This window comes from Myiozetetes cayanensis, unplaced genomic scaffold (genome assembly GCF_022539395.1).
Source record: "Myiozetetes cayanensis isolate MyiCay16 unplaced genomic scaffold, myiCay2020 scf16, whole genome shotgun sequence".
Lineage (NCBI taxonomy): Eukaryota > Metazoa > Chordata > Aves > Passeriformes > Tyrannidae > Myiozetetes > Myiozetetes cayanensis.
This window is the reverse complement of record NW_026087270.1, coordinates 2742500-2766598: the sequence shown is the minus strand read 5'-3', so window position 1 is coordinate 2766598 and position 24099 is coordinate 2742500. Positions and strand designations below refer to the sequence as shown.

At 41.8% G+C, this 24099-nt stretch overlaps 1 protein-coding gene across 1 annotated transcript; it reads right to left on the bottom strand.

Moving 5' to 3' along the window:
* Nucleotides 1-19165: 19165 nt before the first annotated feature.
* NUDT7 (nudix hydrolase 7) lies at nt 19166-23706 on the bottom strand. Its single transcript, XM_050311630.1, has 3 exons — nt 23182-23706; nt 21783-21941; nt 19166-20059 (listed from the first exon to the last, which is right to left on the bottom strand). Exons 1-3 carry the CDS (start codon nt 23704-23706, stop codon nt 19676-19678), a joined length of 1068 nt encoding a protein of 355 aa, XP_050167587.1. The 3' UTR covers nt 19166-19675.
* Between the last annotated feature and the right edge of the window lie 393 nt (nt 23707-24099).

The following is a 24099-nucleotide window of genomic DNA, read 5'->3' as shown; positions in this document are numbered from 1 at the left end:
TGGGGGTTTTTTTTCTGTCCCTGAAAACTTTGCAGAGAAAATATTTTTAAAAGGCCATTTCTGAGAATTTGTCATCTAAGCCTGTTGTAAGTGAAGCAGTAAACAAATACCTCTTAGGAGCAAAGGAGAAGGAGTACTAGCCTCAGGGAAGTTTCACTAGCTTCATTATCTCAAGAAGCTCAAACAGATTTTATCAAAAGTGAAGTCTGATGCCTTAAACACCTCTTACCTTATGTTTTGGACAGAGATTCAGAACCAGCTCATTAATACCATCAAGAATCTTCTGTGTGATGTATTAAAGTGATGGCATCCACTTCATTCTAAGTAACAGTGTGTGGATGGATCAAACAGTTTTACAGGTCAGGAACCTTTTTTCCTCCCTTGCTCCCCTGATAATACCATGAATATCCCTTCCCTGTTCCCTACACTTGGCTGATTCAGGGCTGTAACAGGGAATACAAAGTTCTGTCACTTTAGATCTGGCCATTTGAATGCATGACCAGGCGGGAAGCAGCTGAATAAAGAATAACATGCATTTGACTCCAGATGATTCACTCAGCTGGCATCTTGTTACAGTTCTAACTCAAATGAATGGTGAAGTGCAGAAGGTCTGGGGAAAGTAAAACAGATAACATATGGCAACTAAGTGACATCCAGAAAGATGAAGAGATTGCGGGACAGCTCACTCACGTCACTCCAGCAGTCTGGGACAGCCAAAGAAGTGAATCTGGACCTTCAGACTATATTTGTTTTGCAGTGGTTTGTGAATCTTCTGATCAACCCTCCCCATAATGATTTAAAGCTATCTCTTGCTTTAAATTACCTTGGTCCTGAACCAAAGATAATTTATCCTAAGTACCTTCACCATGCACTGCCTGCAAGTCAAAATGCTGATGGATGGTTATGTCGTGGAAACACAATGTATGGTAGAGCCAGCACTTGCACAGGTCAGCTGTGGCAACTGAGGTAACATGTAGCAGATATTTTTCCATAATCCTGACTCCATTAGTTTGATTTAATTCATAACCACTCCTCTAAGAATATTAGATGATGCAGTACAGAAGCTTACACTGAGATATAAAAGCAGGATTTATTCTGACGGTTGACTGTAAATTTAACCACTTCAGAAATAGGCTGTGGGATGGCCATTCATATCACTTAAGACTTCAGTAAAAGCAGTCCAGTGGTGGCTTTCCACTGACTTCAACAGCCACTGACTTAGACCTGTAAAAGTGAAAACATAGGACTCGATTTGATGGGTAATGTAATAGTACAAGTAATGTAATAGTAATGGGCATGCTGTGAGAACCTAAACAAAAGGGAATCGAGAGTTCTTTTGTCACCATCTTTATCTGCTGGCCAGGTTGGCGATATCTGTTCCTTGCAATAGTGATTTGCAAAATGCTGTGCAGAACAGAAGGGGAATGGAACAGTGTACTTGTGCATAAATGCCGGCAGATGCAGTCAACATCTCCTCCTGATTCAGGTCCTTTATTTTCAGAACATAATAATTTGTTCTGCAAAAGAACATGGATTATATATATATATACACCCCTATGAATGACTGTACCAGGGACAAATTGAGCATTCAAGCTTGACTTTCATGGAGGGGAGCTGGCATTTAGGATAAATCTAAGAGCAGTATCACCATACTTTTGGAATAAGTTACCAGAAGAAATGGAAGTTGCTACTGGAAACACAGACCGTGTGGAAGGGCCATCAAAAACGTAGATGAAGTAAATGCAAGGTTTGATGCTGTGTGGAGGTGAAAACAAACCAAACCAAACAACCCTTAGACCTTTGTGCAAAAGAACTATTCTGTGCTGCTTCTAAAAGAACTACTCCACACTACTCATTATGTACTTTATATCACTTTTTTTTGAAGAACAATGAGGTTTGTGTTCAAGAAGGACTTGATGTCATTGTATCAGTTTCTCTTCTTAGCAGGAACAACAAGTAAGACCCTGAATAATGGCTAATCACTTTGCTCAAAGGAAGCAACACATAAGTGGAAAAAACAAATCCTCAGTTAGCGTGCATAATACTGCAATTTTATCTCAGTAATTTTCTCTGGGGCATACATCACATTTTTTCTTAGAGAATAAAGTATGAAAAACATTTTCTGAAGTTAAATTATGTGTTTTTCCCAACAGTTATAAATTAAATTACTAAAATCATATTGATATATGTTCTGGCTGCCTTAATGCATAATCAAGGCAGCTTTTAATACATTGAGTTCCAAAACACTGTTTTCTTTACAGTCTGCTGTTACAAAATTCTGTCTAGTGCAGAAAACAAATCCTCAGGACTCTTGTAACTTTTCAATCTTATTCAACATCTTCCTGGTACAGCTTTGTGTGCTATGAAACATCCATATTCCTTGACAGTAGATGCATCTTATGTTTTGCATGTTCAGAATACCTATTTCAGCTGTTGTTACACCCTATAGTTCACAACATTTCTTATTGATAAGAAAATTTTTTTAGTGAATTTTCCCATCTACAGCCATGTGTAGAACACATTAACAGTGACAAGACATTTCCAAAGGAATCTCTTAGAGTACAAGATGCTAGATTTATTTGTTTGAGCTTTTTAAAAACAAGAGACTTCTATTTCCTAAGCTTAATTCCCATTAATATAATTGTTTTATTTTATCTTAGCCAGGGGCTTTCTCTTACTGGTGAAGCTACATATGAATCATAGCAGCAAGGAAGCAATTCTCTGTTTATAGTCACTAAAAGCAACTGTACAGTTCCCTTCAGCAGACAGACACAGTTTAAAGCTCTTCAGAATCATCAAAAGTAATGAAAATGTGCTGCATTTTAAATTAAAGAGGAAAAGAACTGAAAGCATTCACACAGGATTTGGCAAGGCCAATACATACCAATATGATTTATCCTGCTGACTGCTCAGTTACCGGAGTCCTTCACTGCTTTACCAACTGCCTTTGTAGAGAGATTATGCCCAGTGATGGGCACAACAGAAATTAAATAAATCAGAAGTGATCAAGAAATAATACGATTTAGGAACATTTAAATGGATTGTAAAATCTTTACATCATGGTGATGATAGCTGTCACATGCAGACCAAAATAAGCCCTTTTAACAAAGCTTCAGTTCTATACTTGTTCCTCGAGCTACAGAATCCATTTGTTTGGCTGATGTGGCATAATGAAAAATACTGTTTGGTAACTTCTCCTCCTGTTTATACATTCCAGCACTTCTGTTGTGTTTTCTGAAAGCTCTGAGCATTTTTTACTCTGAAAAAAAAATCATTATATTATTTTGGTAGTAAAATTGAAGTTCTGTGTTTCCTTTTGTCGCTCAGCTGGGAAACGAGGAAAAAAAAGGTCTGAAAGAAATTGCAGAGGTGGATAGTAAATCACAGGGAGCAACGTTACAGGATATAAGTACATTGTCATTGCTTAAAAGTGTCACTCATGACAAGCAGACTGGCTACACTGTCCCACTCCATCATTTCAACTCTCCGTGACCTGTTTCCCACTGTGTAAAGCTGAGTTGAACTGTGTTTACCTCATATCAATAACTAGTAGTACACACAGTTCTCTTGCAGCACTGCACAAGTGCTAGGTAACCTTAGACTTTTTTTAGGATACTGCAATGCCACCCCTGAATTCCAACGTGTTCAAGACATTATTCATATGTTAGTATTTTAGGTAATTCATAGTAAGAGTAAAATATTTCTGCACGTGTTAAATCTCCTGTTGTAGGTCCTGTGGTCAGTAACTGGGCTGGTCTGTATCTGGGGATACACATGTTTTATGTACTTATTCATTCTATGTGACTTCAGGCATTGAGAAGGAGTAATCCCACTTAGCATTTTGACTCAGTTTGGTCTCAGTAATTATGGATCTGGAGTAACTTGTTAAAAGCGTGTGAAAAAACACCTCTGAACTTTACAGGAGAGCTGAAGGGTATAGAAGAAAGAGAATTCAATGAATACTGAGAATAAGTTTGAAAAGCATATCCAGTTATCAGACTGGTTATGTCCAGTTGTTACCCACTTTTACAGTTCCACGCACAATATCATCAGGAGCATCGCTCTGTGAATGTCACCTTCCAGGCCGATCACAAATAATAACACATTGTATTTTTGATCAAAGTCACTTTCTACACATTACCAAGCTATTTTGCCTTTTTGTGGCTCTCATTTTTTTCTTGTCAGGTATTTACATGTGTAATACAGATAGCTCCTGAATCTGTTCAAGGAAACAAAAGTGAGCTTTTATGTTTACCAAGCTGAGGTCTGTTTTGCTTGTTTCTGTAGTTGCAGTCCAAGAGCATGTGACAGAAAGGTTGCTGCTCTGGGAGCAGGGATGCTTCTAGCTTGAATTTAAACTTGAAGGCATTGTACTAATTGACAGCTCTTGTGAGAGCTCTATCACTGCAGAGAATTTCCAAAGGATTTACAATACAAAGCACTCTTTCCTCACAACTCTTGATGCAGCTCTGTGTGCTGCTCTGGTTGTGCCCTCTGTGATGGGCCTTTTGCAGATATTCTTTAGCATAATTGTGTTTTCTGTGGAGTGTTTTATCATGGTCTATTAACATTCTCTTTTCCTCAGTTCCACAGCTACTTACTGCTTTCTAACTCATTGATTTTAATAAACCAGCTGAGCATGCTGCTGTATTCTCTTCTACTCTCCCTGTATTCTCTCCTACTCTCCCTCCAGAGGAAAAAATATTACCCATAACAACAAACATAAGCACGAGCCTTTCAGGAGATTGGTTTACTCTGAGCACTCTTAAGATGCTAATGGAACTGTTCATTACAAAGCTTCTAGGTTAGCTCTCTCTTGGGCTGGCAGAAAGAAGGATTTTCACTGAATAAATGCATATGAGTTTGCAGGCAAGGTTTAAAAACCTGTATTCTGTTTTGCTGGGACGGAGTTATCTTTCTTCACAGCAGCTCATATGATGCCATGTTTTGGATTTATGACCCCAACAGTGCTGATAACACACCAGTGTTTTTGTTACTGCTGAGCAGTGCTTACACAGCGCCAAGGCCTTTTCTGCCTCTCACCCCACCCCACCAGGGAGGAGGCTGGGGGTGCACGGGGAGTTGGGAGGGGACACAGCTGGGACAGCTCACCCCAGCTGATGGAAGGGGTGTCCTCTACCATATGGCATCCTACTGAGCAATAAATACTGGGGGAAAGGAGGGAGGGGGACATTTGGAGTTATGGCTGTGGCCCTGCTCTTCTGAAATGGAAATGTCTGAACATCTGCCTGCCTGGAAAGCAGGGAAAAAATTCCTTATTTTTCTTTGCTTGCATATGAAGCTCTGCTTCACTTACTAATCTGTCTTCATCTGAACTCAGGAGTTTTCTCAATTTTGACCTTCCCCACTGCAGGGGAGAGAGGGAGCAACTGCATGGGGCTTACCTGCCTGTCAGAGGTTAACACACAACACAAGCAAAACGACATCTGTCTTCTTTTTATAGTCATTTTAATAGATAAACTGATAAATTAGGAAACAGGATTGAAAAATCTTAGTGCCTTTTCCACCTAGAGAAGTAGTTCCTTATTTTATAGTTAAGCATACTAGTGAATACTTTGGGCAAGCTTTTACTATTGATAATGGCACTGTATATTTATACTATATATATACTATTTATAATAGCACTAGAATAAGTTTTCTAGTTTTATGACTTTAGAAAGGCTGAGAGAATTGGGAGTGTTCAGCCTGGAGAAGAGAAGCTTTGGGGTGCCCTAAATTGCAGCCTTCCAGTGCTTGAAGGAAGCTGACAAGAAAGATGGAGAGGGACTATTTACAAGGGCCTGGAGTGACAGGACAGGGGGAATGGCTTCACACTGACAGAGGGCAAGTTTAGATTGGATATTAGGAAGAAATTCTTCCCTGAGAGGGAGGTGAGGCCCTGGCACAGGTTGCCCAGAGAAGCTGTGGCTGCCCCATCCCTGGAAGTGTCCAAGGCCAGGTTGGATGGGGTTTGGAGCAACCTGGGATGGTGGAAGGTGTCCCTGCCATGGTAGGGGATGGAATGAGACGATCTTTAAGGTCCCTTCCAGAGCAAACAATTCTGTAGTTCTATGATTCTATGACTCAATGATTTATTTATTGCATCTGTAGCTGTATTGCACCATATTGGAAAATAACATTTAAAAAAAGAATTGTAGTCTGCAATGGGACCATTTGCTGTGTTACTACACAGGAGGACTGACTGTGCTGTTCTGTTTTTTATCCTGTCCCAGCATGGGCTCACTGCCTGGTGCACAGTGCCAATTCACACACCAAGGGGAGGTATTTCTATTTTTCACTCTAATTTGTGCAAACTGGGGAGCTGGGCAGTAACCCACAAAAGGTTGGCTTCATGGTCATCAAAACTTTACACCATTTATACATTTTAGCAAACAAGGGCATCAGTATTCATTGGCTACAAGTTCTCCAATTAATTAGTATTCTACCTTCTACTGGTTAAACGATTTTCTGGCTTCTCATGCTAATTACTTCACATGCTCAGTCCTTCTCTGCTTTTGAGTCAGTGGGTTTCTTGGGTCAGTGGCCATGAGTTAGGGGTTTCAATCTCCCACCTTAGAGGTACTGGAATTACCCTGTACCCTGTCAGGGCTGATTTCAGCACAGTTGCTGAGCTGGCTTTGTTCGTTTCTTCCTTATCTCGAGAGTCCTGCCAAGTGTCCTTGTGGCCCATAAACTCTGCATTCTCTGTGCCCATTATCAGTAGCACATCCTTCTTCCCAAGCTTTGTTAACCTCCCCCAGGTCTGAGATCTCTGAAGCAAGTCAAGACCTAAACCTAAACACGTAGTTTATCTTTCTAACACCCGGGCATCACTCCCAGGCTTTGAAGAAGTATTGGTGTAATTTCCAGTGTGCTTTTCAATAATAATCAGTGAAATGTGATTTCTGGAGACAACATCATTGTAAACACCACATAGCAAACCTTCCCAGGTGCAACCAAGAGGAACGATTCTCCGGTGCTCCAGTCTTTTGAGAAATCAGATCTGGTCCAATAGATTCCATGACTTTTAAGTGCATTTGGAAATTTGGCATTGTTAAAGGGCTTCAAAGTCCTGATGAAATGATCTTCTATATGGAAATTTTAGACCATATCCACTATCTCAAAGTCTGATCTAACACAACTAGATATCCATGTAAACCACAAAAGCTCGATCTTTTGTCCAGTCTAAGAAAACCTTCAAGAAACTTTGGGCACTCTGGATAAATCCTTTTCTTTCAGGGTAAAATGAAAGGGCCCCAAATACTTCCTGAGCATGCAGTTTGATTTCACCTCACTTTGAGATAATTTCGTATCCAAAGTCTAGGTTGGTTGATACATCAGATGATTTAAATTAAAATTTGAAACCATTTTAGGCAAGAGTTTGGAATGCAGCCAAGAGTATCTTTTTGAAATCACAGTACAAGGTGGACTACACAAGTGCTGGCATTTGCCTTACTCTTTTAAGAAATGCAGTTTACATCTACAGTCAAAAATAAAAGTTGGGAAGTGAAGTCAGGACAAAGGAAATTGAGGTTTCTAGGGAAATGGGTATTTTGCACTATAAAAACAGAAAAGATCCTTTTTTTAACGTAAGAAAAATATACAGAAACTTTTCTGCTTGATATTTTTAACCATGAGCTAAACAATGTCCTTTCATGGTAGGTAACCAGCCAGCATCTCTCTTTAAATGTGGAGATGCTGACTAGTATCTGGAATCTCAGGTGGACAAGGGGGATTGTGTTACCAGATCAGATCCAAACACCATCTTGGTTAAGCTGCAGCATCAGAATTATTTCTGCTGAATGTCACCCAAGTTTCCTCAGAGACCTTGAAATCAGAGGGATTGACAGGCATGTGCAGTCCAAAAAGGAATTTTTGTAATAAGAGGCCAGACCTCTTGTCACCTTGAAGTCACCTCCTTCGTAGCAAGATGGAAGAGGCTTGTCCTACTTCAAAGTCTTTAACTGAAGGGTTTAATTTCTCCAGTTTAGAAAAGATAAAGATATTGTTGGGTCAATCAAGTTAAAAGAGGAGCAATTATTAGCTAGGTTCAGAAAAGATGAACAGAGCTCCAGGAAGTCAACCTTGCAGGATATTTCTTTTATTTTAACACGGTGGTGGCAGGGGTGTTGAGCTTCCTATATTTTGAGAGAGAAGTGTGATAGGAACATGAAGAAATGGAGAAGGCAGTGCCCCACAGACCCACCTAAACTACAGAATCTGGTATCAGCTCATGGGAAGCAAGCACATCAAAAGAGAAATCCGTGTGAAGCCATTCCAAAAGGTTTGTGGGTTACTCTGAAAGTGTATGCCCTCTCCAAATAGAACATTCCTTTAAGGCAGGCAAGAATTCTTTGAAATAGCAGGATGAGTGTTGAGTGGTCTGAGGTCCTGTGATCCATCAGGGACATAGAACAATACTTCCTTCAGTGATGCCCCAGCTCCAGGGCTACCGAGACTGAGCTCTGCAGGAGACTTCAAAAGCTCTAGAGAAACAACTGAACAGCACAGTCTATCAGCAAACTTCCTGCATGACCAGACAGCCCTGAACTGACACCAAAGCCCTCCTCAGATGAAAATACAGAGCACAGTCTTGCTGAATTTTAGAGGAAACTGCCAACAATTTTAGCAAATATTCTGATGGCCAGTTACAGTGATCACAGCCCACGCTGTTGGTGAGCAATATCAGAAATGGAACAACTGGAGTTGAAAAAAAGGAGGTCATTTTACCCATTAAAACAAGAGAAAATGGAGGCCTTTAATTGGAAAACTGTGACAAAGACACATCACTGTCAGTACATTATCCCCATCATACAGTGCTGCAGTGCAAGAACAGTTCCTGCCAGGCTCTGATAACATGTGCTCAGGCACCTCAGCCAGGAGCTGGGTTTCTTTGCCAGAATGGAGAACAGGAGATTCCTTCATCAGGAAAAGCCATTCTGAGAGGGTCAGTGCAGCCTACTGGCAGCGTGTCTTTAACCTGAACACATGTGCTCCTTGACAGGATTACAAGACACGCTTATGACACATCCCTGACAAGAACTCCCCTTTATCATCACTCTCTCTGTTGAATTGTGCCATCTAAGCAAGAAGTGCTCGTGCAGTAGATCCTGTAATACCCCAGGCAACGTGTTCCTGATGCCTGAATCACAACCTACACAACATGGCTATGCTGCTGATCAATGACAGAGCTTGAAACAACCCCTAAGTCTCAACTTCCAACATTACTGATTTAGGTCTGTGATTGGTATCATGCCTTGCTGAGTTACTTCTTATCATCTGAGCTGCAGTAATGGATTTTGCACATCCACAGATCACCCAATCCGTGAGGTAAATCTCTTTTTCAACCAGACCACAGAGCAGGGTAGGAAAAGACCACATTATCATTCCACAGAGAAGATTAGCTGGAACTAAATAACTATAAATCAAGCTGCAACTCAGAAGACAGTTTCCAGCAGTTTGGGGTATTCTCACTTCCCTCTTGCTCATTCCCACAGCCCCTTGCAAGGTGTTGCCTCTTCAGCTGGGCTGGCCCAGCCCCTGATGTGGCCACACTGAGACACACCAGGGAACTGCCAGGGCTTAAAGCACCCTAGAGTGTCAACTATGGAAAATAAGCATCTGTGCAACAAGAACTTACAGGAACACTTTCCATATTTTTTCAATCAGCCATCTCTTTCCCAGACTTTTTAATTTCCCAGGCAGTACCACAGACCCTCCTGCATCCAATGTGTCACCTTATGTGCCAAGTTGTGGACAAATAATTCAACAGGGGATTCCTGCTGTTAAATACTTCCTGCTCTCTGCAGTCACAAAGGTACCTTCAGCCAGGGGTGGGCCTGATGCTGCTGCTGCAGCTCTTCCTCTACCTTCTGGACACTTTCCCATCAATCAGTGGAATTTCAAACTCCAGGAGAGGAGCCTCAGTAAGGTGTGCTCCCAAAGACAAGGGTAATCCAAAGTGAAAATCACTGCCCTAACTTGTGCCACTTTGCTTCTGATTTTAACAAGAGAAGCATCCCCACAAACACCCATTTTTGCATGCTCTCTGCCTCCAGACTCTGCAGAAATGACACTTGTGACAGGAAATGGGGATTTCTAGCTGGGATCACATACTTGCCACATTGTTCTGTGATGGTATTTCTGGACCCACATTTAAGCTTCTCTATCTTTTTCTTCAGGTTACAGTGTATTTAACCTTCAGCATTCAGTCATTAAATACTCAGAGGCTCTTCTATGCATCATCAGCCTCTTATGATTTGTGGCTTGTTTTGTAGTTTCTGAACAACTCTCCATTGTTTCATATTTTGTGGTTACAAGAGGAAATGTCAGCTCTTCTGGATGAGCCTTAAGCTGAACTCAGTAATTAAGCTGTGGTGACTCAGTATTAACAGATAAGTCTTGCCTCCCCTCCATTAAAACTATACTTTAACACTGGTTCTAGGTAGACTAAACAGAGTTTGACTTTTTTTGGTGTCAAGTATAATGGTTTGTGCAGAGCCATCAGGTGCCAGTGACAACCTCTACACACTGTAGCAGTTCAGATGAAGCAGCTGCCACGGTAACTCAATTAAGTAAATAAACATACCTGTTTGCAGCAGCAGTTCATTTCCTCTGCATCATCTTTACCTCCACACAGGCCATATGGGCCAAGGAATCTGTCCCTCACCCCCTTGCCTCTCCTCCTCCCCTCCCAGAAAGGAGGTACCACCCAGTACTGCCCACTCTCAGCTGGAATCTGACACGAGTGTAGCTGCTTCTGACAGTGCAGAAATCCAGGTCAGCTCATTGTCACCTTCCTCTTCCTCCCCTTCCTCCCCAACCTCCCCTTGATGTTGGCTGAATAGGTCACCTTTCAAGAATTGTCTTCTAGTTCTGCTCTAATTAAAGGCAAAAAAGGACAGTTTGTGGGTAAATACACAGCAAACTACCTGCTTGCCCATAAAATCTGTTTGTACACAAAGAACTAGGACAATCAAACAGGACAGCCAGCCCGAGGTTGTCTTTAGATCAGCAGGTTTTGGTAATGCATGCTCTTTTAGAAATATGTACCATAGCAACTTAAGCTGCTCAGATAGCTTCACCCACCAGAGAGCTCTGGAGTAACTGACATATCTGAGTCAATGCTTAGGTCACAACTACGTTTTAATTACTTTCTCTCCAAAAGGAATGTAATGCTTCTTCATAAAGGAGCAACTGTTCCAATATCTCCCTCAAAACACAAAGCACGGAGGACCAGAATAGATAAAACCCAAGGGTTCCTTATTAGAAAGTTGTTGAGGTTACTGCAGGTTGAGGCCCTAAATGCAGTATAAACCCCAGATAACATCCACCTGCAACCCCTGAGCATCAATGACCTTTCTTAATCTTTGGCAGCACCTGTTTTCATGTTCCATGTTTCACCCCCTATAGATTTATAGCCTCTATACATTTAAACCCCAGCAACAATCCTCCCCAAAACCCCACATAAAGCTTGAATAGCGTATTCTCAAAGGATAACATTTCACTATCACATTTCTGGGCTGTCAGATTTAAGCATAAAGTGATAGATGAACTAAGTCAGCATTGACTTAAGATACAACCCTCAATTTAGGAGAAGAGACAGATGTTATGACTGTTTTTGAGGTGCATCATCCCCCTGTACTACTGTGAAAGCGTGAAGCCTAAGGATCCAGAGTCTGTTTTCTCAGGCACATATACCTGAAATTGCCAAATTGAAGAAAATTAGTCCAAAGAAAGTTTAATTATACAGAGTGGAAATAAAAGACTGGTGATTATTCTGGAGATTTTCAGAAATGTTACTAGAAATTGTGAAAAGTTTTAGTTTTGTTGCCCAGGCTGGTGGGAAGGAACAGGGTGTTCCTCTGTTTGGTCTCCCTTTGCAAGGTAGCTCAGGAGCCCCTGATGGCTAAAAGACACTGAACTCTGTGCAGGTGTAATGGGACTCATGCTGACAGGAGCTGGGAGAACACCTGGATTAGCAATTCAGGATTCAGGCAGAGCTCTGGGCCTATTTATCCCATCAGCCTCACTGCAAGCAAGGAAAACTCCTTCAAGGTTTTGAACAAAACACATTTTTGTTCAGAATAAAGCCAGAATTCCCCATGCCTGCTTTTCTAATGGACAACTCCACACAGCAGACGAATCATCAGTATCTCTGGAACTAATTTCCAGCAGCTGCAGTTCTGACTCACAGCACCTAAATGAAACTGAAATTTCTTTATATCCTGAGCTCCACAATACGTCTCCAGGAACCATATGACTGCCCACCACACAACACTGTGAACCATCTGTCTCTCCTCCTTAATAAGCCTTAATGTTTAATAAGTAAATTAAATATTTAACATTTACAGAAATCAGGCTGCAGGTTGCGCAGTCGCCAAATGCAAAATGGCCAACAGAGCGTACCCAGCTGCATGTCTGCCTCTGTGGATGTAGCTGAGGAACTCTTCTGATGCCAGACACTTTCTGAAATTAGTGTTTCTTAATGAGCAACTTCCAAGAGCAGAAAGTCTTCCTATTCTTTTGGGACAAAGGGCACTTGTGTTTTAAGTAGGGCCTCTGGACACAAATGCAGGTATTAATAAATGGGATCAATAGTCCAAGCAACTAAATTTTTTTCCCTCTCTTCCACCCTTCCCTGATTGTCTCTTCAAATTCTAAATTCACTTCTTTTTCTTCACGTTACACTCACAACATAAACTGGTAAAAAGGCTCACCTAAAACTTTTCAGCTTGGATGTCTTTGAATAACCAGCTCAGATGTACAAGACAATTTGGAGGATGTCAAAAGAGCTTTCTTACTCACAGACATGGTCCAGTACACTTATCTAAATGTGGCCTGTTTGCAAGATTAGATAGTAGCCCTCAGATGTGACAGCTGGGCAAGAATCTAACAGTGCTACTCAATAAGGTCTTACTGGAGCATTTATTTTGACTGATGCTCTTAAATTCAGAGCAAGGCTTTATGTAGTACATAGATCGGTGTAGTAATCAGCTATCTTCAGTCAAAGCTAGGGTAAATACCACAGCAAATTCTACCCATTACATAACAGGAATATATTTGGAAGACAGGTCTCAGACCAAAGATATTTTTTCCTTTCCTTGCATGTGGTCAGTGATGTGATGCTGAGGAGATCTACAGCCACGGTCCTGTTCTGGATAGCTGCACATCCTCTGTCTGGATAACCCTCCCTCTACTGCCCCACAGAGCACAACTCTCACTCTAAGACACCTCTAACCAGGTGGTACCTTTTCCTTGTAGCCTTCTAGAGCTCCTGCCAGGCTGGCAGGCTCTCACAGAGGCCTCAATCACAGCAGCTGCCTTTTAGCCCTTTCCAGCCTGATGGCTGTAGAGAATGTGCTCCATCCACTGCACACACCTTTTTCCTTTCCCTAAGCAAGGAACAACTCGATGCCAGGTGTGTTAGATCAACTTCCTTTCTTTCAACAGTATTCCCAGTTTTTCAAATATTGGTGGGCCTTAATTTACATGTTATTAATTCATCAGTGCTTTTCTAGTTAACAGTTAATAGCTGAAACCCCCAAATAATGAATTCTGCAGAGATCCATTTTTAGAAAAGAAACCTGGCAATGAACTATAGCAATCCTATTTTATTCATTTTGCTTCCCATAAATATCTGGAATCAGTACTGCAGATGATCTAAAAAGATGTTGCTCTTAGATTTAAAATTACACCCTAATATTTTAAGAACAACTAACAATATATTCTAAACAAAGGCTTCTTTAAAAGTACTGATTAAGTAGAACTATTAATAGCACCTGTTACACAAATTCTAAGAAATAATTGAAAGATACAAGATAAAATGTAACTGAGGTAATATGTGTTATCAGTTAAATTAGGTATGCAGTATAAACTAAAGCCTCAGAGGATGTACTTTGGAACAGCTGTGGTAAGGTCAATGAAGTTGCTGTGATTTATGCAACTACAGATCTGCAGCAATTAAATGATAAGAAAAATAAAACAGTTTCATTAATTTTATCCAAATAGATAATAAATAAACAAACACTACTTTGGTGTTCTGTTTGTCAACCCCTTTTCTACAGGTGTTTGTTTCCATGTACAAACCCCTCTCAATACAGATTTACATCACTATGTCCTTAATCTCTTGAACTTATACAGAACCCTTTGCCTGTAATTATTCATATTCATGTCAACAACTGGATATGGCTCTTATGGGGGCTCTGGAGAAGCATTACAATCTACACAAATTTAGCTTTCCTCTGAACAGCAGTTCCTGTTGGGTGCCAGTAGTTTGGAATTTTGCTTACAGGCATGAGAGGGGATGCCAGCACTTCACCACAACAGCTGTAGCATAAAAATATTTTAGAGCAGCTGTGCTGGTGGTCAAACACTGCAGGGGCTGCAGAATGAATGCCAGGGGTGTCTCTTCCAAGGCCAGGTTGGATGGGGTTTGGAGCAACCAAGTGGAAAGTGTCCCTGCCCAGGGGGCAGGTCAAACCTTTCTGTGAGGCTGTTAACTTAAATACAATATATGTCCAAACGTAACACAGTGGAGATCAAGACAGACAAACAGCCATGACTGGACAGTCTGAAGGATTGCAGAACCCAGGATGAGAAGAGGTAAATATGCCCACAATAATGACTCTCTCTGCAGCCAGAGAACAATCCTGCCCCTGCAGCAGGTTCTGACAAACAGGATGACTCTTCTTCATTAATGTTCCATTATTACTTGGATGTTTTCCTTCCTAGCACACGCACTTTTAATTTTGAAAAACAAACAAAAACCTACCCTAAATCTGAACAGGCAACTGTTCAATGTAGTATATTTAGTTAACATCATAAAGAATAAAGAAGTTTATGTTGAAACTCATAACCCCATACACTAAGTGAGCATTCTGACTACAGAATGAGCTTCTGCAAGGAATCAGAAACAAGTGTGATTCCTTTTTTCCCTTCCATATTTCTTAGATTATATTTCAGGGACAGAGGAATCAGCTACTGGCCCTTTTTACTATAACTATTTCTTTTAAACTGGAGATGATTTAACATTTACTGTTGTGAAAGCTGCATTGCTATGGCAACCTTCTAAAAAAAAGGATCATTGTAGGTACATCACATACATATTGACACGCAAGCACTCACATGAGGTTTTTCTTGAAAAACAGAAAAATCTTCAGATTTTCTATTTTATTTACATGATTTAGGTACAGGTTGAATAGAAGTAATCTGCTTTCTTGAATATTTACATTCTCATCTACCTACCTGCCTTAACCCTGTATGAACTCCAGCTGCATTTTAACTAAGCAACAGACACTGAACTGCTGGAGATGAAAGGAACATTTTGTTTTTTCCTCATGCAAATGTGCTGCAAACTACTCTAAATACTCTTTTAAGTATTTTTTTATTATTTTTATATGGCTATAATTGTTAAATACCAGTTTACTTATCAAATATATGTGCTTTATGTTCACATAAATGTTAAATACCAAAAGCCTGATTTGAGAACTGAAAAATATAGAAATGTTAAATGTTGAATCACTGCACATTAACTAAAAGAATGACTAACAACTCACATTCAACTGTACACCACTTATTTTTAGTTAATTTTATATCAGTAATTTTCTTGTTCTGATACAAGCCTTTGCACCCATTTTACTGTCATGCTAACATCACTTATCCCATAGCTGGAGAATATAATCTGGAATTTATTTTTCATACCTTTTCTCAACTGAGTATTGACCTTTGTGATTTTTTTGTAAGAAAAGCTCAAGGAATAAATATACATATGTACAAACCAGCTTTTCAGATTAGAAGATATATTAACATACTATACTTAAGGTATCACTGCATTTGCAATCAATGATTCAAAGTACAGGCACTCTTTAAAACCAGAACCAGTACATTCAAAATAAAAGTGGATAGAAATAAATTTTAGTAATATTCAGATATAACACAGGAACAGTAAGGAAGAACCCTGCCCAGGTTGAAGGGATTTGTGTTCCAGTTCCTGCTCCAAAAAAACTGTGGAAGAATTTTATCAGAAGATTGCCTAAGGTAACAATTTCCAATTAATAAATGTGGGACTTGCAGAATTACAGTTTTAGTAACAAGCACTTAAATTTCCTTCTGTTGTTTTTGTGCTTAAAGTAGTTTTTTGGGCACTCAAATAAATCCCAGATGGATACCTAAACAAGAAATGAGTCTTTTGAGTTAAGAAAGCACTTCCCAAATTTCCAAACTAATGGCAGTAAACTTACATAGGATGCTCAATGTGAAGCATGAAGGTCCCCTGGTTTAACTGTAAATCACTCAAGGATTTGTAGCTCGACCTCTGCAAGTTTTGTTTTTCAACAGGTTCAAATGGTTGATTTATAAATCAACACAATTTACATTTGCTAAAGGAGCAACAGCTGGAACTGCTGGTGCTGTGCTGAGAGTTCCCCACAATAATGTTTGAATAGAGAACGAAAACCAAACAACGGTTTGAATTTGTACAATTTGTGCAATTTCTGTTCAGATCAGGTTGGGAGATGAGAAAGAAAAAAGTCACCTGGGAGCAGAGGAGGATGCTAAGTTAGTAATTATGTCTCTTGGTACCTCTTTTGTTTACTAATCAAAGGTCTAATTGCTTTGCTCTATTTTAATTAAAAATGTTCCTATTTTAATTACTTACTTTTCCTGCACACATTAGCACTGAGAGGAACCACTGAGGGTATGAGTAATATGATGAAGAGTTTGAAATCAAGCTTTTAAGAATGTTTTAATGATTTCACAAGTTTTTAATAATGAAAAATTAAGCTGTTCTTCACAAATGTGGCTACTAGTTCTCCAAGGATTTCATACTAGCCAAAAAAACCCCAATCTTTTTTCAACTTAGAAAGTCAACTGATATCAAATATAATTAATAGATGACATTAATAATAATATGTACTCTTTCCTATAAACTGCTTTTAACATAGGTGTTTACATCCTCTGTTAAGCAGGTAGATCTTGGCATACAGGGAAACTATAAATCCTCAAGTTAGGGATACAGCCCTGCCTAATGTTCCTGTGTGCAACCTAAGAAGGGCAGGCCTATTAAAAACTAGTATTTGTCTCTTAACCTGATTGTCTGTGTATCTGTGTGTTACACAGCTGATTTGAAAGCTACACACAGTAGTCAGTTCACTGTCAAAGTGGCACTGCCAGCTGAGATTCTGCAGAGGCCTGCTCTGAGTGTGCTGGCTCCAAGTTGTAAAGGAAACAGAAAATCTACTCATTAAACTTGAGGGAAACAGGAAAATGGAGAGGTCTAAAAAACACGGTGGCGGCTCATTACAATTTGTTTGGGAAAATATCAGGATGTAATTTAGTGAGGACAAATGCAAAGTGCTACGCTTGGTAGGAGTAAATAATCAACTGTTCAAATACAGAATGCTCCAAGTTCAAATGTAGGAACAACTGGCAGTGTTTTCAGAAAAGAATGAGGGAACTTTAGGGGAAGTGGAACATGAGTGAGTATTACTGTGCAGCTTTACTGCCAGCAATCACAATGGGATGGATAAAAAGGAGCTGTGAAGTAATTCCTGTGCTAGCCAACCCAAATAGATGGCTAACCAGAATAGCGTGGCCAGGTTTGATTATCACATATTTGATGGAGGAGGAAGGTTTACTGAAGATTCAGGAAAGTAGAAAAAAACCCCCATAAGAGATATACAGAAAATGTGAGTGACAAAAAAACCTGAGGGAATCTGATTATTTAACTCCGAAGGTCCCTCAGGAAGACAAAGTAATGTAGTTTTCAGGAGAGCAGGAAGTAAATAAGGCAATGAGCTGCTCACCACTGTGCGTTGTAGAGGACAAGAAGTGCTCCTGGCTACAGTTAAAAACTTTGTGAAGCATGGCTAAGAGACCACAGTGGATAGGGCAGGGAAGCCTAATCAAAAAATAGGTATTTATCGGAATATCATGTATCTGATCCCATCTTTAGGTGGCAAAGGAACAGGCTAATTCTTGAGGCCTTTTCCACACCGATATTCTGATGGCCAATCTTGTGTTTCCATAATGCCACAGCATAAAGAATGTTTCAGGCAGAATACCTGCCACGGAATGACCTCTGGGAAGAGACAAACAGTACAGATGGCACAGCCAAAACAGGGATGGAAGGCAAAGGGAAACTCAGTCCTTGCAAGATTTGCATTGACTTTAGCCTTGTTTTGATACACTTCTGTCAGCTGAGGGCAACTCCAGCGTCTTCCTCTTCTTCAGTAAAAGGTCATGCTGCATTTACCAGCCAAACACAAGCTGGAATTTCAGTGCCTAAATGCTACTGTCCTAGCGCAGCAGCCAAAGAATGTTATGGATGCAATTACGAGGAGCTTAAAATGTATCTCAGAATTGGGTTTCCTAGAAAATCAGAATTAGCTATTCAAGCCACATTTGGGAAACCTGTATTTGTAAAAATTATGCATTTTGCTGAAGTCACAGACAACTTAAAGTATAGTAAAAAGCTGCTTAATGTACAAATCTGACTTCTGATCCGTTACTGCACGTGCAGAGGAACAGCCATCAGCTTTTTATTACACACTGCCACCCACTAGTGACTGGTGCAGGGGCAGCACAAGTGCAAACACCCACAGGAACAACTGGTTTTGTTCATCTTATTCAGGACTAGCACCAGGGCACGAGACTCTGAGAGACACTGCCTGCTTTCAACTCACCTTGGTACCCAGGGAAAATCAGCTGTCCAGGCCTGGTAACACTTGGAGTTGCAAACAACATCTCAAATCCAAACTAAATCACCTGAGATTTGGAAAACTTCACCATCTACCAGTAAGGCCACCCCCACTGTGAATAAGCATCTACATCTCCATCAGTGAGGGAACAAGCACAAAGAGCACCACGTGTCTTGACATTGCCAGGGTGCCAGGGGAAGGAAGAGTCACCTATACATAAGCATTTTTGTCCTTGTGAGTACTCACCTCCACTTGTCTTTCCTGGAGATGACTCCTGAGTGAGGGATGCTAATAAGATGTTGAGGAGCAAAGTTCATTCCTGTGGCCTCTATCCTAAGTTTTCCACAGCCTACAGAATTTCCTTGCGAGAAGTGATGGTATGAGCAAGATTCATTAAACATACATCATCCCACCCTCTTCCCTCCACAAGCCCAAGCAAAACAAAACAAGACTGTGAAAGCACCCAACACCTTTGATATTTTTATTGTGCATTTTGTAAGTGCTTAAAGATGCCACACCAGGCTGTATCCATCATGTTGTCCACAGGTAGTATGCCACACATAAGAAGACAGGCAGACCCCCAAAAGCTTTCATATTCTGACTCAAAGAGACACAAATTAGATAAAATAGTACTATCTCATTATACAGTACTATCTCATTATACATTATCTCATTTCTATGGCAAACCACAGAAAGTATCTCTGACCACACAAAACAGAGGCAGGAACTGAAATAGACCTTCCAAAACTGTGTTTCATAAAAAATACTGTGTGCCTTTGGTAACTTTAAAAGAGATTAAAAATTATATTAATCTAGTCAGGGATTGTCAACTGAAAAATATTACTTAGAAATAAGCTTTAAGAAGTTCCCAATTCAGAAAAATTTCAAGTGTAAATTTCAAACAAATAACAGGTACAATGGAAATAAACAAACCCCTTTTTCCTCTTTCAGTATAAATTGATTGCCAGATAAGTTTGTCATAGATTACTCTTCTTTCTTCCATATATAGATGAATACAAATTAATAAAGTTATTCTCAGAGGATGAAATCAAGTTGTCAAGGTCATAATCCACTTCAAATGTAGGTCTCTCTCCAAAAATTACGAGAGCAAGAAATACAGCAAAGTGTGCAGTAAGTCCCCATATCTTGAATGACTTTTTATGTTCCTGGTCATCATATATAAAGCAGTGCATCAGAGTTAAGAAACCTGATGAGGTTTTATAAGACAAGGCCTTGTACTTTGAGGGCTTGATGAAGTACTCCAAAGGCACAACAAAAACCTCGCTCACTTCGTCTGGATTAGGAGTGGCCTGGAATGTATCCTCTATAAATCCTACAACTGGTGTCACCAAATGATTCATCTGAAAGGAGAGAAAAAGAAACAATAAAAAAAACCCTATTAACAAAACCCTCAAGCACTGGGTTTGTACCGAGTAAATATGTTCTTTATTTTAAAAGCATATCAGCTGTTGCAAAATGAGTACAAGAAGCCTATGAACTATTCTTAACTGTAATGCAATTATTAGTCCCTCTAATGGCAAGCTATGTAATTTGATTTTAACAGTTTAAAATTACCTTTTTGTATTTGTTAAACATGATTTTACAAATATTCAGTTCATTCTGTATAATCTTATTGCAGTTAAAAAGGCTCATGGGTCTTCCTTATTTACTTTGTCAAATTCTGATTTTAATCTAAATTTTCCAAATCACCCATGCTTTATCATATTTCTGTATCTATTTTCCTAGGATATAGGAATTTTTCTAGAATACAGAAATATTTTCCTATAGATACAGAAATATGATTAAAGCATATCTAGCTACAGAACACATACACTTTTTGAAACCACCTAGTTATGGACATTTTAATTTTAAATGTAATCCCTTCTCCCACAGGGAGGCAAAATCTACTGAACTAGTAGTTTGCATCAAGAGCACACCAAAATTCATTAAGATATGTTGCTAGCTTTATTTGTTCATGCTAACAAAGATCATTGTTCCGTAGAAAGGAGTAACACCAGAACAGCATTTGTGATCTTCTATGTAAGGCTGGAGAGACTCCACTCAAGTCAGAATCCCCTGGAATTCTGTACAGAGAATACAAAGTAGCTTCCAACAGGTAAAATTTTGAGGTCCACAACCAACATGATCTTTTCTACTGACTGAGGCAATTTGCTGGAAAACACTGAAAATTTGATCATTTTTTACGCAGAGCCCCTGAGCTATGTGACTTTAACGTTATCTGCACAGAAATTATAATTTAAGAAGTTAAATAAAGCATTTTGCAATAAAATTTCAAAACCAGTTCTTTTGGTTTTTAGTGGGGAGAGGATATTGCTAACAGATAGAAAAACAGAAAACATAGTAATAAGCTGTTACCTGGAGAACAAAAACAGTCTTCAGAAACAACAGACCCTCTGTGCTATGGGAAAACCCATCTTATGCAACACTGAAGGTTGTTATTGAAATTGGCAGCCTGTTAATTTACAAACAGAGACCTATACTCCAAAGACAGCTACGGGAGTCTCCCTGATGGAGTTTCCTATGGAATCCCAATGCACAGCCCTGGTGTCAGCAGGACACTGAGGGAGAAACCTGTGAGGCTACAGCAGGACACCGGAGCCCTGTTATACAGCCTGTCAGGAGCATCTGCTCCGGCTTGGGGCTAACCTCATGGGAAGGAGTATTTTCCTTGCATCTTATCCAAACTTCCACATTGCTGCTGCTGCTGTCCACTGTCTCAAGAAAAGTCTGGTATCATCCTCTCTACAACCACCCAGAAGAGAACAGATAGATACCTTGCTGGCTTTCAAGCTGAGCAAACGCAAGTCTCTCATCATCTCCTCATAATCCATGTGCTCTAACACTCTTACTGTCTTCAGCTGCTAAACTCTCACCAGCACAGCACTGTTGCTCTGGTACTCCAGTGTGTCACTAACTGGTGCCCCAAGGCTGGTCTGACAAATACCAAACACAGAAAAAGAACCTCTTCCCTTGAAGAAGCAGTGGTTCTTGGTTTGAAAAGGTCACTCTCAACCCCGCAAAATAAAACAACCCAACCTGTTTTCTAATTCTTTGTTGACTAACCTTATCAATTCCAGGCATCAGCCTACAGACGACTTCCACCTTCTCTGGCTGGAGTCCCACTTCTTCTTTAGCTTCTCGGAGAGCAGTGTCAATTTCATCTTTATCACTGGCTTCACTTTTACCTCCTGGAAAGCACACTTCCCCTGGTGATCTTCTCAGCTGGAGTGCAAAGGAGCATTACTGTTACGTATAACAAGTTTTATATTTCTTCTTGGATCCACACAGACACTTGTTGATATTGCAGCATCACTTTATGTTTAATTTATCGTTTCAGTCAAAGCTGCTGGAAATGGTGGTTAAGGTTGCTGCAGATTGGAAGAAACATACCTTAGCAAGAGCTACACAAGAAAAACCTGAGCCTATCCCCAACTAATCCATAAACCCTCACTCTCAAAAATACACTGTATCTGTACAGCATTGTGTAATTCATTCAGTAACTTCTGCTTTAGTATGTCAAAGTTTACATTTTGCATCATCTTGTTTGCACAAGAAACTGACAGATGAACCCAGACAGACAGCTTGAATAGCGAGATTAAAATACTCCAAGTAAGAGCAAGAACTTCTGAAAGATATAATTAAATAATGTACTTTTAAGTACATCCAGTTAGGCTTGTGCATCAAAGATCAGTAAAAAAATCACTTTTACAATGAGTTTATCAGCCATGTAACCGTAATTATTTGGATCTTTCTAAGCAAGACCCAAAGTATTTACTGCAGACTAAAAACTCTCATTAATAAAAGCTGCACTGCACTGTCACTTTTCTTCTCGAAGTCACCGTAAACAATAATTTCCTTTCCTGCTCTGGGAATGATCTTTTCCTGTCACGGGTTTCCGGGGATCCGACATGTTTCTGGCACGAAAACACCATAATCACGGGAGTGTAAAAACACACGGTCACGACCTTGGGCACATGAGTCGAGAGGGGCTGCGCGGACCCCGGGGGAGCGGCAGGGTCGGGATGGGGCTGTGCAGAGCCCGGGGGAGCGGGGCAGGGTCGGGATGGGGCTGTGCGGACCCCGGGGGAGCGGCAGGGTCGGGATGGGGCTGTGCGGACCCCGGGGGAGCGGCAGGGTCGGGATGGGGCTGTGCAGAGCCCGGGGGAGGGGGGCAGGGTCGGGATGGGGCTGTGCAGAGCCCGGGGGAGCGGGGCAGGGTCGGGATGGGGCTGTGCAGAGCCCGGGGGAGGGGGGCAGGGTCGGGATGGGGCTGTGCGGACCCCGGGGGAGCGGCAGGGTCGGGACGGGGCTGTGCAGAGCCCGGGGGAGCGGCAGGGTCAGGACGGGGCTGTGCAGAGCCCGGGGGAGCGGCAGGGTCGGGATGGGGCTGTGCAGAGCCCGGGGGAGCGCAGTGAGGGTTCCCCGGGCAGGATCGCGCCCCGCGGAGCCCCCCGGGCCGTACCTGCATGGAGCGCACCGTGAGCAGCAGGTGCAGCCGCCCCCCCCGCACCAGCAGCGGCAGCAGCACGGCGGCTTTGGCCAGCGGCAGGCGGGAGAACTTGTCCCCGACATCGAACTCCCTCAAGCGGCGCCGGGCGTTCTCCTTGACCCCCTGCTCGGGGCCGAGCGGAGCGGAGCGCCAGGACCGCCCGGCCGTGCCCGGGCCCAGCGCTCGGGGCCCGTCCCGCTCCCCGTCCCGCTCCGCCGCCATCCCCGCTCCCCCCGGCAGCGGCCGTGCCCGGCCCAACGCCCCGCCCCGGCACCCACGGGCGGAGCCGCCCATCAGCACACCTGGGTCCGTTCCCTTTCCCCGCTCCCGGCCGTGTCCCTGTGCCGGGGGGCGATTCCCACTTCGCCCAGCGCGGGGCCCCATTGTCCCAGAAATGCGGCGCTGACGCCTTTCGGCTCCATGGAGCCAGTTCAGCCCCGGCTGAACGGCGGGACTGGAGCAGCTCCCGGGGGCAGAGGGACGGGCCAAGTGCTGCATTTCTGCCCAGACACTTCCAGAAGCACGGACTCACACGATGTTAAGGGGTTGGAAGGGACCTCAAGGATCCTCTCGTTCCACCTCCCTGCCGTGGGCAGGAACACCTGCCACTAGACCTGCCTGCTCAGTGCCCATCCAACCTGGCTTTTTGAGAGTTCCAGGGCTGGAGCATCCACAACCTGCCTGGGCAACCTGTGCCAGTGTCTCACCCCCCTCACAGTAAAGAATTCCTTCCTTCCTAATGTCTAACCAAAAGTCGTCTCTTTCAATTTGCACCCATTCCTGCTTGGCCTGTCACTGCAGTTCCTGACAAAGAGTCCCTCTCCGGCTTCCCTGCAGGCCCCTCCAGGTACTGGGAGGTGCTATGAGGTCTCCACACGGCTTTCTCTTATT

What these genes read in the sequence shown, in the direction of transcription:
- NUDT7 (XM_050311630.1), bottom strand. Translation starts at nt 23,706, where the DNA reads ATGCAGCACTTGGCCCGTCCCTCTGCCCCCGGGAGCTGCTCCAGTCCC. An exon ending in TCACGGTGCGCTCCATGCAG is followed by an intron (nt 21,942 to 23,181) that starts GTACGGCCCGGG and finishes TTTGCACTCCAG; the next exon opens with CTGAGAAGATCACCAGGGGA. An exon ending in TGATGCCTGGAATTGATAAG is followed by an intron (nt 20,060 to 21,782) that starts GTTAGTCAACAA and finishes CTCTCCTTTCAG; the next exon opens with ATGAATCATTTGGTGACACC.